We start from the raw sequence: 12,560 nt of genomic DNA, 5'->3' as shown, positions 1-12,560 counted from the left end.
AAATCCAAATATACTTTAAAGTCTTTATTTGTGATTTTTCACACTTAAATATAATATAAATCAAGTATCTCCTCTGAAAATAACTCTGGGAGTCATGACTGTCTACAATGGGTGTAACACCCGAGTCCCAATGTCTGTGATGTTTTCAGAGTCCTATCTTCACTTTGTTTACATCGCCGGGACGGCCGGCTGACTCCTCCCCTCGTGTATAAAAGTTGTTTAATTGAGGGACTAGAGAAAAGAAGAATAACATACTGTACTCACTGCTTAACTGTGTTTCTTTTTTCTTTTTAAACTTTATTTCTGACAGTGTCTAACAACATGTTCCACTGTCTCCTCTTGTCCACAGTAGTCATATTTGTGTTTTCCTGTTTTGAACAATGTGTTATTGAATCCAGTGTGTCCAAATCTGAGTCTTGCCACCTTTTCCTTCAGTCTCTGTTTAATAATGCTCTTCACTTCTGTTCCACTAATGCTAACTATCAAATCCATTTGAGTATGTTTCGTAGCCTCCTTTGCCACCTTGTCTGCTAATTCATTTCCTTTGAAGCCTTTTTGTGCAGGTACCAATAAAAACATCATTTGACTTCTGTATAGTGTTTGTTGTCTAAATGTCTGCTGTCTGAATGACTGTAAACTGATGAGTGATGAACTTGAATCTGAACAAATGACTGATCTCAGTGTTGGTGTTGTTTTAAAAGCACCTGTACACAGTCTTAATTCCTGATATTGGATAGTATCTAGTTTTTTAAGAGTTGTGCTTGCTGCTGATCCATATACAATACAACCATAATCTAATACTGATCTTATTCATCCTGTATGCTTTCACAGCAGTCTGCCCCCCACTCACTTCCAACTAAACCCACTCACAACATTTCAAACTTTCTGAACATGCAGCCCATGTAACCCTCTCATCAAACCAGAACCCTAAAAACTTAAAGTGTCTTACTCTCTCCACTTCTTGATTATACAGTTTTAATTTGACATCGCTCCCAATTCTTTTCACACACACACACACACACACACACACACACACACACACACACACACACACACACACACACACACACACACACACACACACACACACACACACACACACACACACACACACACACACACACACACACACACACACACACACACACACACACACACACACACACACACACACACACACACACACACACACACACACACACACACAGTAAGGCGACCAGGCCATCCACTCCAGGTACCACCCTTTCTGAAGGATGTACAGCTCTGTAAAAAATCAGGCATCATCTTGTACTATACCTAAACAAAGAAATCACTTCAGATTAACAATCAGACAAAGTAAAGTTCCTCGAACAGACTAGACACCTCCTCCTGGGGACATGTCAGGTTTGAAGTTACTTGTGGGCAAATATCTAACACACTGTCAGGTTTTTCTATTTTCATGGGTACCACCACTTAACACAAAATCAGGTCCATCTTACCTTGGGGAACCACTTCATCCTTTATGGTGAACTTAAGTACTGTGGAGCTATGATACAGCATGTTATTGACTATGTGGAGCTAGCTGAAGCTTGAATAATTATACAATACATTTATTTTTAATCCTAGATAACTAAATAATGTTTAATATGGAGTTTTATTAGTCTCTTAGCCTGCTGTGACACCTGAGCTGATGTAGTTCCATTATTGACGTGTCAATGTTCTGTCATTAGTTCACCATTTCCACTTTGGTTTGGTCAGAAAACAGTTCCCTTTTCTTTCATGTCTAAGCTTGTTTGTGGTTATTACAGAACAAATTTCCTGCATTTGTAGCAGTTAATAATTACTTTATTATGTTGTCAAATGGTGTAAATAACCTGAGAAGTTACTTTTATACAATAACCATGGATTACGTCAGACCACGATGCCTCAGATTTTAAACATCTACTGTAAAGGCAGTGCTATCCAGTACTTTTTTTATTTCCTTATTTAAACAGAAGCTAAACCAAAAGAGAGACTTTGGTCATATGATGAATTATAAAGTCCAAAGCTTTATTTGTTTCTTTTTTGTGTCAAATGAACACAACTATAAATGTACAACACTAGGTTGGACAAAAATGCCAATAAAGATGCAGAGTTTAGGAACATTACTCAACAGTCACTTTTTCCTTGCACTTTGTAAACTGAAAGATTAAACCAGTATTATAAACAAATACTAAACTAAAAAAAAGTGTTTTTTACATACAGTGCTTTTGGTTGCTAAATAAAAACTGCTCTAAAGAGTTTATAACTTCCTTCACAGCTTAAAGGAACAGCGACAATGTCACGAAGTTCGACAGTAAGTAAAATAAGCATAAATAAGATCAGATGAGTTAAGATTATAGCAATTTAAATAACGGAAGAAGAATATCACAGGCAGGAAACAAAGTGATAAGACTGAATAAAATGGGATAAACTACAATAATAAAGGATACGGTTGAGATGAGTGGAAATAATAAATATAGGAAAAGATGAGAGGAAAGATCAGGTGAGATAAAATAAATTACAGTGAGATAATCGAGCAGAGGGGTAAGATGAGGAGATAGGACGAAACAAATTGAGATGAGATAAGATAAACTGTAAGAAGAATGGGGATTAGAATATCTAACATCAAGATTGATTGGAAATAAGAAAGGGAAATGAGCTGAGAAAATTAGAAATAACATACAGAGAAGACATTAGAGGTGATAAAGTAGAAGATAAGATAAAATAAATTTAGAGATGAGTGGAGAGGTTACATTAGATACAATTAGGAAATATTACTAAAAAGGAGATAAAAACGAATAAGAATAAAAGACAAAAGAGAAGATGAGACATGGTATCGGTACAGGAGATAAGGTATGACAGGAGGATGTAAAAGAAAAGGTGAAATTATATAAAATATTGAGTTAAAAAGGAAGGAGGTGAGCTGAGATCATATGGGAGAAAATAAGAGTATAGGAGATAAACTATCAAGAGACACTGTGTCAAACCTGCATCTTAAAGAACGCTAAGTCCAACATTTAAAAATGGACGTGCTATTGTTGCACCACATTATCAAACATGAAAGTGATCCAAATGATCCAACATGATGTGTCAACAGACAATATAGATTAAACTTTCCTCTTAAGAGCTGTGATTCTATTCTTAATGTAGAATTTAATAGATAACCAATTTCTGTTTTTAAGTGCTACTTTTTCCTGTTCAAGGCACTTATCGCAGTCGCTTTTCCCAGGAACACGACATTTGATGATGAAGGACATCATGTGCTTCTCAATGGCAAGGATCTCCTCGTTCTCCCACATCCTTTTCTTGGCAGGCTGACGAGCTGTAAAATAGTTAAGACACATTACATTTCTGTGTTTCTATATGGACAAGCTATTGAAATCAATAAACAGTTAAAGTCAACCATCATGAGCAGACCAAGCTTAAGACTGTGGAGATAACAGTGGACTTAAGGAGAAGCCACACTCCATCCCCTCACCATACACAACAGCACTATGTCCACAATGGACACTTTCAAGTTCCTAGGACCACAATCTCCCGGGACCTGAAGTGGACCGCTCACATAGACACTATCCAGAAAAAGGCCCAGCAGAGGATGTATTTCCTGTGTCAGCTCAGGAAGTTCAACCTGCCTTGGGAGCTGCTCATCATATTCTACACTGCAATCTTCCAGTCACTTCTCTGCACATCAATAACTATTTTGATCTGTAATCGAACAGGACAGACAGACTGCAGCAGACAATCAGGACTGCAGAGAAACTCATCAGGCCCTCCACCCAGAACTTATACTGGTCCAGGGTCAGGGAATGGGCAGGTAACATTCCTGCAGATCCCTTACAGCCCAGACACAAACTGTTGAAACTCATCATGCTCCATTAGATCACTGTACACCAAAACAACCAGACACAGGAATAGTTTCTTCCCCCAGGCCGTCACACCGATGAATACATAATAGTCACAGCATCAGAACTATCACTGTGAAAAAGTCATGTGACAGCCAATGTGAATGTAAATAACATTATTTACCTATCAATTAATATATTACTTAACTATTATGTATATTCATTCACAGTTAATCATGCTAATATAATTTCTTTATTTGATGCACAAATGTATGTAACTGAAAATACTGTAAAATTGATCTATCTCATGTAAATTAAACAATTTGCTCTGTTATTACATTATATTTATTCCAATATCTTATTGTGTAATGTTGGCTTTACATCTTAGTTTAATGTTTAATGCTTGTAGATAGAGAGTAAAGTTAACCAGAGCCAAACTCATATGCTTGTATGTTTACACACACGTGGACAATAAAGCTGACTCTTTCTGAAGACCCTGATCATCATTCCCTGTTTTAAAACAAGAATTGTCTTTGTTCCCACAATGTCTATTACAGTACAGCATCATAAAACACACTGACAATCAAACAAATCAACCTTGGACAATAATATACATTTTTCTTTAGATTGATCTTTTAGCACTTGCCTCTTTCTCTTTTTGATGACTGAGGGTGCTGTGGTGAGGCATCGCTACGGTTCTGCTGTGGTGAGGCATCGCTACGGTTCTGCTGTGGTGAGGCATCGCTACGGTTCTGCTGTGGTGAGGCATCGCTACGGTTCTGCTGTGGTGAGGCATTGCTATGGCCCACATCTGATGCCTCGTTCTCCTCCCTCTGACTAGATGTGACCCGACTTTCTAAAAACCACAACAACAAAAAAACAACAACAGAAAATATGAAATTCTAGTGTATTTATCCTACCCCAGTAAATGACTATGTCCCAGGCTCAACCTAATAATCAGTATCAGCATTCTAATGGACTGGTATTGTCAAAATTAGTCTTATCCCTCCGTGTGGCTGTTACTATGCTACTCCTTTCAACAAACTGAGTCCACAGTGGGAGCATTCCCCTCACCAAATGCTAGTACAAATTAGAGGACTGCAAGCTCTGAAGACACAAGTTCCACTAAGGGGAGGATGAGTTGCATTGAACTGTTTATCTTTAACTCATACAATATTAACATTTAGTAAACAAAAGAAACAGACTAAGTGACAGAAGTTATACTACATTAAAGGAGCCAAAAATATAAATGGGATATCCTTACACATAATGGATGTCTTCTAAATACATGAGCATGTTCACAATTCAACTCACATGAAAATACTTACCGTGTTTGTCTGGCTCCACCTCAGCATCGCTGTCAGGATGCACATTCTCTGTTAGGGGGTGGTAGTAAGGAGAATGACTCTGGTTTAAATTCATTTGATTCATGCATAAATAATGCATTTAGGAAAATGTATGAAATAAAAGTATTAATGTACATTTTTTATTTATGTAGAGACATTTGAAAAGAGATTTAAAAACAATAGTACCCTCAGGGTCAATGCTGATTTCATCGAGGGTCTTTCCCTTAAATTCTGCCAGGCGTCCTTTTTCCAGAGCCATGAGAACTTTGCTTATTTTAGCAAGTTGGAGGGTGCCCTCAGGAAGTCTGTAGAACTGCCGATGCACTCTTATATCATGGCCGAGAAAATCTGCTAACTGATCCAGCTCTGTATTACTGAGGTTGAGAACTTGAGATAGTGTTCCTGTTTGTTTGTGCAGTTTTGTCGAGGTTAGACTTTCAGGACTTGTTGCACCACAGACCTTGGCAAAATGTCTAAGGCTATCAGAACCACGGTAGCAGGTAAAAGCAGTTGGTCTTGCAAATAAGTACTTGTTCTCCTGAGGAACCCCACATTCATGCCGTTTGCTCACCAGCAGATCCAATGCTTGCTGCATTGCTGGGGTCAAAAGCACAGGAACTTTTCTTCCCCTTTTTCCTCTTGTCTCAATCCTTCTGAAGTGTTGGCAGAGTTTCTTTTCTAATGCAGACAGAGCTTCACTGACATCTTCCCGAGGGTCTGATACATTGTTAGCCAGATATGCAGACAGGGGAATTTTGGACACCTCCCCTGCTCTTCTTCGGTTGAACAAAATAACTTGTGTCAAAGTGATCTTTGCCAGCTGTGTCCATGTCTGCGAGGATGCCTCTGTCGATAATTTTGCGTGGATGTGCTTTTGTTGAACATCCAAAAAAGAATGCAAGGTCTGGACATCTTTTGTGAATGGAAGCAACAGAGGGGTATTCCACTTGGATTCCTGAAGAGTTCTTAGAGATGCAGCTGATATCATCTCGTTCCATCTGGCCTCATATACTCTGCGGAAGGTACGAGCATCTTTTGCCACATTGTAGTTGTTCTGTACATTGGCACGGCTTTCAACAAGAAGAGAAATCTTAGTCAAGCTATGTCCAATTTTGAGAGCAAGACTTGAGCACTTATAAGCATGTTTTTCACTGTCATAGCCTGCCACACATTTCACAGCTTGCACAACTTGCATAAAGTTCGCAGGTTTGATGTGGTCTTGAATAGTCTTTAAGGAAGTGGTTTTCCTTGAGCAGAGCAGAAGCCTTCCAAGCTCTCTACATTTCTGCCGAATGTACTCATGTTTGCCAGCATCATAACCAAGTCGGTTAAACAGATGCTCACCATACTCCATGATACAGGCATCAGATTTGACTGCAGAAGAAACTTCATCTTGTACCATATTGGTTATCAATCTCCAAAGTTCTTGTTTGACACCAGGTGGTGGTGGTGTAGTAAATGCACAGAGAGCCTGGACACGGGTTTTGCCTGGTTTGCCTGGAACATTAGGCTTGAACTTGCAGATGATCATGTGCCGCCAAAGAAGTTTCCTTGCATAAAACCCTTGACAATATGTACAATGCATAAAATCTTGTGCTTTGGAGTCCTGTCTTGGCTGCCTGCGAGGAACAAGATTTCCAACACCGGAATTTAATACTTCAACATTGTGTGCAAAGTTGCCTCTGTTTCTCAAATGTTCCAGATGCATTTGTCTTTCTTTTGAGCGTTTAGGAAAGGATAAAGCCTCTGCAACCTCTGTCGTATTGGGATGAGCCCGCTCCAAATGTCTTGCAATTTTAACAACTCCCAACTTACAGTAAAGACAAAACTGCTTTTTGTTGTATATTCTTGACCGGTTCTCCTTTTTACAGATGGTAGGTATGACGAGTGAATCATCAGAATCTCTATCTTCTGTAAGGAGTGAAGAGGCACTGTCAGGAAGATTCTGGTCCAGATCTGGAATTGAGTTTTCTAACAGGGAACCAGTGTCTCCTATTTCACTCAGTTTTGATGAGTTACCACTCCTAGTTGGTGTTGTAGCACAGGACACACTAGTTAAACGTTGCCTTTTACGTCTTGTACCACGGCTGCATCTCTTTCTTAAGGGTGAGCGTCCTCTATAAACCAACTGTTTTGAAGAGGCACTTGCTTCTGTTGGGGAAAAAACACTATCTTCAATGTCATCCACATGCCTTTGAAGCAAACTGTCTCTCTGGCTCTCTCTCTGTTTGACGGGCCCAAGAACTTCACTGATGTCTGTACCATCAGAATCTTCACTGGTCTTTGGGATATATTCCTCTCCACTGTCAGCTGAGGTTGAGTCAAAAAGCTCATCCGAATCCAAATCAATCCAGTTTTTCATCTTGGGAAAATAAAATGTAATATAAATTCTTGTTGAAATATTTGCTTAACCTTTTTTTCATCTTGCTCAAAATTATTTGTTTCTTTACCTGTATGCTTTTGGTCCTCCTAAGCCTAGGGATAGGAACTTGGTGGTAACCCTTTTTGGAGAGGCTGAGTTCATAGTCAGAGGCAGAACTTGGACTTGATATCTAGAGTCCAAAAGAAATTTTTTTTTTCACTTCTATTCACAACAAAAAAACACAATTGATGAAAAAGATACACACACAAAATGTACCAACTTCACAATACCTGAAAACATCTGTTAACATGAACAGGATTCCTAGATGGAGTCTGAGATTCATCAGAATCTGTGTAGTCGACAATGGAAATATTTACTCCAACTTTGTTCAGACCGGTTGCATCAGAGCCCTATTGAAATAATAGTGACATGATAAAAAGAAATGTGGAAAATACAAAGCTTTGTAGAGTGGCGGCATTTTACATGATTAGGTGACACATCATGTTGGTTATCAAGTCATTCATCAGTCTCTTACATTTGCACACTGTTTTTGTCTTGCCGGTTTTCTGCTCATATCACTTCTATACTTCATTTTATGCCTGTATGTCCCTCTTCTACTGAACAAGAACAAAAGAAGACAAAAGCACATAGCCCACTATGCTGGACAAAAAGGTCATTATTTCGGTAAAATCTAATTACATTGTGCATATTTTCATACATTTATTTTATAGTGCGAGGCATTGCTAAATCCCTATTCATGACACATTTTTTAATGGTCTGATGAATTTAGATAAACTGTGATTTGGTGTATTAAAAATATATTTCAAAAACATTAGAAATTAAGTGATTTCATGCATTTAATGAATGCAGTAAATTAGAATACACCAAACAGAAAAACCTCCAAATAAACTGGCACTGTATCTCACCCTCTAGAATGAGTGCCTTCTAGCATACCTCTCAAATCAGATGAACATAGATCGTAACCAAACAAATATGTACTTAATAATAATCAATAATGTTGATACTTCAACAATGGATCAATGAGGAGAGGCTTCGAGATCTAAAAGGAAGACCAGTAAACGGTTCAGAAACATAAATGAATACCTCAATCTGGGAAACAGAAGTGCTCTGAGGATCCTGCTCCATGGTTCTAGAGATTGAGAGGTTCATAGGAGATTGGCTTCCATCCTGAAGAACATAATTAACCATCATTACTAATTGTTGATCAGTATTCAACTGATTCAGATTGAACAAACAACATTACAACAAAATCTTTAAAAACATACTTATTGTAGAACACCCTGAAGCCTTTAGTTTACATTTTCCATCTATGACCCAACACTGACACTGATTTTAACCAAATATCAATCTAAAGTGTTAATACTAAAACAATGGATCAATGAGGAGGGGCTTCAAAAACTAAAGGAGGGACACACTGAAGACCAGAAAAAGTTCAGAAACATAAATGAATACCTCAATCTGGGAGACAGAAGTGCTCTGAGGATCCTGCTCCGTGGTTCTGGAGATGTCAACCTCAGCAGAGTCTGTCATAGGAGATTGGCCTCCATCCTGAAGAATATAAGTAGTTTAATTGTTGATGGAAATAATCACTGACATATCTCAGATGTAATACCATTAAGCAAATACAAATGAGAAAAATACTTCTTATATAGTTATTCAGTACATCATGTGTCATTAAGTTTGAATTCCCCTCCACTTTGATCCATTGTTTGGGTGTTAACTCTTAGAAGTACATCTTGGTTTGATTTAGATCAATGTACTCTGGCTGTAGGAACCTCCAGGTGTATATGATGTTGTAGTGTCCTCTCAGAGTGTTTCCTTAACTTAAACACACCTGTCAGGTGTATATGATGTTGTAGGGTCCTCTCAGAGTGTTTCCTTCACTTAAACACACCTGTCAGGTGTTTATGATGTTGTGGGGTCATCTCAGAGTGTTTCATTGGGTGTTACCCCTCCCCCACTTACACACCTGTCATGTGTCCTGTTTTGTGGGGTCCACGATTAGTGAATTATATTGATATCATTTAATGACACTTTATTTAGTGCAGTGGAAAACAGATGAAGCCAGAGTTCAAGAACTAGTGTCACTCATGGTGTTCAATTAAAATGTTGGTCAGAAAGAATAAACTAAGTGTCATTAAATGTTTATATAATAATAAAGTAACCGTGGACCCCACAAAAACAAGATACCTGACAGGTGTGTGTGTGAAATGGAGAGTACTTATCTACTAAACCAGCACCCTGACAGGACCCCAAAACCTCAAAAACCTGAATGTGCCTGCTAGCACACCTATGACCTCAGACTGACACTGATTTTAATCAAATCTAAATTTAATCTAAAGTGTTAACACTAAAACAATGGATCAATGAGGAGGGGCTTCAAAAACTAAAGGAGGGACACACTGAAGACCAGAAAAAGTTCAGAAACATAAATGAATACCTCAATCTTGGAGACAGAAGTGCTCTGAGGATCCTGCTCCGTGGTTCTGGAGATGTCAGCCTCAGCAGAGTCTGTCATAGGAGATTGGCCTCCATCCTGAAGAATATAATTAACCATCATTACTGATTGTTGTTGATTTAGATTCAACAAGCAACATTACAACAAAATCTTTAAAAACATACTTATTGTAGAACACCCTGAAGCCTTTAGTTTTAATTTTCCATCTATGACCCAACACTGACACTGATTTTAACCAAATATCAATCTAAAGTGTTAATACTAAAACAATGGATCAATGAGGAGGGGCTTCAAAAACTAAAGTAGGGACACACTGAAGACCAGAAAAAGTTCAGAAACATAAATGAATACCTCAATCTGGGAGACAGAAGTGCTCTGAGGATCCTGCTCCGTGGTTCTGGAGATGTCAACCTCAGCAGAATTTTTCACGGTAAATTTGCTTCCATCCTGAAGAAAAATTCAGTGTAATTGTTCAGTTGTAATCAACAGAATAACACCTGGGTGTGCTACTCAATTTAGACTAACCTGTTTCCTCCAAGGCCAATCTGCTTGTCCATAATCATATGTTATCTCTTCCCCAGCATTGATGTCCATCATAGCAAAGAGAAAGAGGTACGGCTTGCCTTCTGCTATGATCTTCTTCATTTTACAGTTCGGGTGCTTGTCGTCATCATTGACTAGTCTTCCTAGACTGCCATCTTCTCGAGCTGCATCAACACTTCAAAAATATATTAAATCAATTATTAGACTTCATAAAATCAAATATCTGATAGAATTAAAAAATAATAATAATCCACCAATCATTTAAGAGAGAGCTTCAATAAAGATCATTTAGTTTTTTTTTTGTAACACAGCTCAAAGCTTTCATTCAAGTGACCATCACAGAGGGCTGGAGGACAAAAAGTGCTGAGGGAAGTAGGGTCCACCATTGAACAGTGTAGAACTGCAGAACAGAAAATACTTAGATCAAGTGAACACAATATTTGATGTCAGGATGAGAAGTCTGTTCCCTCACGAGGACAGCAGAGTGTCAAACAGCATTAATCCATGATCTCCTCCTCTCTGGGTTTTCTATCAAACATTACATTCTGTAGAAGAACAACCCTGGCTTATCTCCTTGTCAGTTAGTTCATCATCCAACAACTACTGACTTTGATTGAAATATTCAAAGAAGACTGATATTAGCATGTGGATAGCAGCTGAGATCGATAACGTCCCCGTAGTATACAGCAGTATGGAGCCTTTCTTGCCCGCCAGGTTGGTGGTTCCTGAAGTGTGTGATGTCACATGCAAGCTATGAATACCTTTAATACTAATACTAAGTAGACAGATCTTTACTGCCCAATTAACTTAGTGACTTGAATTAATATCACACATTGTTTATGAGATGAAAATACCTCAGCTGTGAAGAAATAAATTATTTAAAACTCAATCTTAGCCTTACCACCATGTTTTATCATGCCAGTGGAAGTCAAACATGAAGACAGCACATCTGCCATGGTATACTCTCCTCCTTCTCAGAGATTCATCAGAATCTATTAATTCTCCTCGATACTGCACAATGAAGTCTCCTTTTTGGAAATGGGTCTTGGCAAAGACCCCTCGACCTGATGCAAACACACAGATACATTTTCAATATACAGAGCTTCAGTGTTATACTTTAACACCCTGGAAACTGCACAGAAAGGAGTCTTTTCCATCATAATGCAACCATGACACTGGTGTTTGGTACCCATCAGTAATAGTAAGAGGTAAGCTCTGATAGTACTACAAATTCACAAAACTAAATAATACTGAAAAAAAATAATCATACCTTTAAAAGAGTCAATGTATTTCACTTCCAACCCTGCTGTCTTGTCCAGGCCTTTCAAAGCATGTTCTATTGCATCCTGTTTTGGGGATTTCCTCCGTCTCAGCGAAGCCATTGATCATCCTGTAATCAAATACAGAGCATGTAACCTGATAGTCACAGCTTGGACACACTACCTGCATGAGTAGCTTGTGACTGCTACCTGTTGATCTGCTGTGGCTCATATGATCATAGTGCCCAAACAGACAGTTTGCAGAGGTCTGCAGCATCCCTTAACTTTCTACACAGAATTAGCCTTGCACAATAATCATCAATCATCTAATGTATTGTTTTCTTTCATCTCACATTTCATTTATATTAATGCAGATATATGGAACTGAAGAAGTATTGATTGAAGAAAAAATGTAATATGCACACTTTCTTCTGTCTTTACTGTCTACATATACACATACAAAAATTGCAGTTAAAGCTCCTATTATAGATGTTAAGATGTCAATATGACTACATTCAATACTTTGTAGTGTTTAATTGGAGAGGCATGACATCAGAAGGAAGCTCATCACACACCATGCTGCGGTCTATCAAAGACTACACATGAAGCACTTTTATGGCTGACAATCACATCTACATCTCCTTTTGTGGATATATTTTGCATCAATATCTACTTTACTTGTTAACTAGTAAAGACTTTACTTGATATTTCACTGAGAAATAATGCATT

General features: G+C 38.2%; 2 protein-coding genes and 1 long non-coding RNA gene across 3 annotated transcripts in view; all 3 read right to left on the bottom strand.

Annotated features, from left to right (window-relative positions):
• Positions 1 to 12,560, bottom strand: part of LOC136181090 (NLR family CARD domain-containing protein 3-like) — a 412,285-nt gene that overhangs the window by 109,734 nt on the left and 289,991 nt on the right. The window lies entirely within an intron of this gene.
• Positions 4,478 to 9,119, bottom strand: LOC136181086 (uncharacterized). The gene is made up of 7 exons (XM_065961352.1): positions 9,024 to 9,119; positions 8,655 to 8,738; positions 7,841 to 7,960; positions 7,639 to 7,740; positions 5,375 to 7,550; positions 5,171 to 5,218; positions 4,478 to 4,698 (listed from the first exon to the last, which is right to left on the bottom strand). The coding sequence occupies exons 1-7, from the start codon at positions 9,099 to 9,101 to the stop codon at positions 4,478 to 4,480; spliced, it is 2,829 nt and encodes a 942-aa protein (XP_065817424.1). The 5' UTR covers positions 9,102 to 9,119.
• Positions 10,011 to 10,728, bottom strand: LOC114922096 (uncharacterized). The gene is made up of 3 exons (XR_010667602.1): positions 10,555 to 10,728; positions 10,381 to 10,476; positions 10,011 to 10,107 (listed from the first exon to the last, which is right to left on the bottom strand). It is a non-coding gene; the product is annotated as an uncharacterized lncRNA (long non-coding RNA).

The sequence above is a fragment of the Labrus bergylta genome, chromosome 2 (assembly GCF_963930695.1).
Source record: "Labrus bergylta chromosome 2, fLabBer1.1, whole genome shotgun sequence".
NCBI classification, from domain to species: Eukaryota; Metazoa; Chordata; class Actinopteri; order Labriformes; family Labridae; genus Labrus; species Labrus bergylta.
The sequence above is the reverse complement of the archived record's forward strand: the minus strand, read 5'-3'. Positions and strand labels throughout refer to the sequence as shown.

Excerpts from the sequence above, each read along its gene's own strand:
- LOC136181086 (XM_065961352.1), bottom strand. The coding sequence starts at position 9,101 with ATGACAGACTCTGCTGAGGTTGACATCTCCAGAACCACGGAGCAGGAT. Across the intron at positions 7,741-7,840 it reads ATGTTAACAGATGTTTTCAG|ATATCAAGTCCAAGTTCTGC; the intron begins GTATTGTGAAGT and ends TTTGGACTCTAG. Across the intron at positions 4,699-5,170 it reads GGTGGAGCCAGACAAACACG|AAAGTCGGGTCACATCTAGT; the intron begins GTAAGTATTTTC and ends TGTGGTTTTTAG.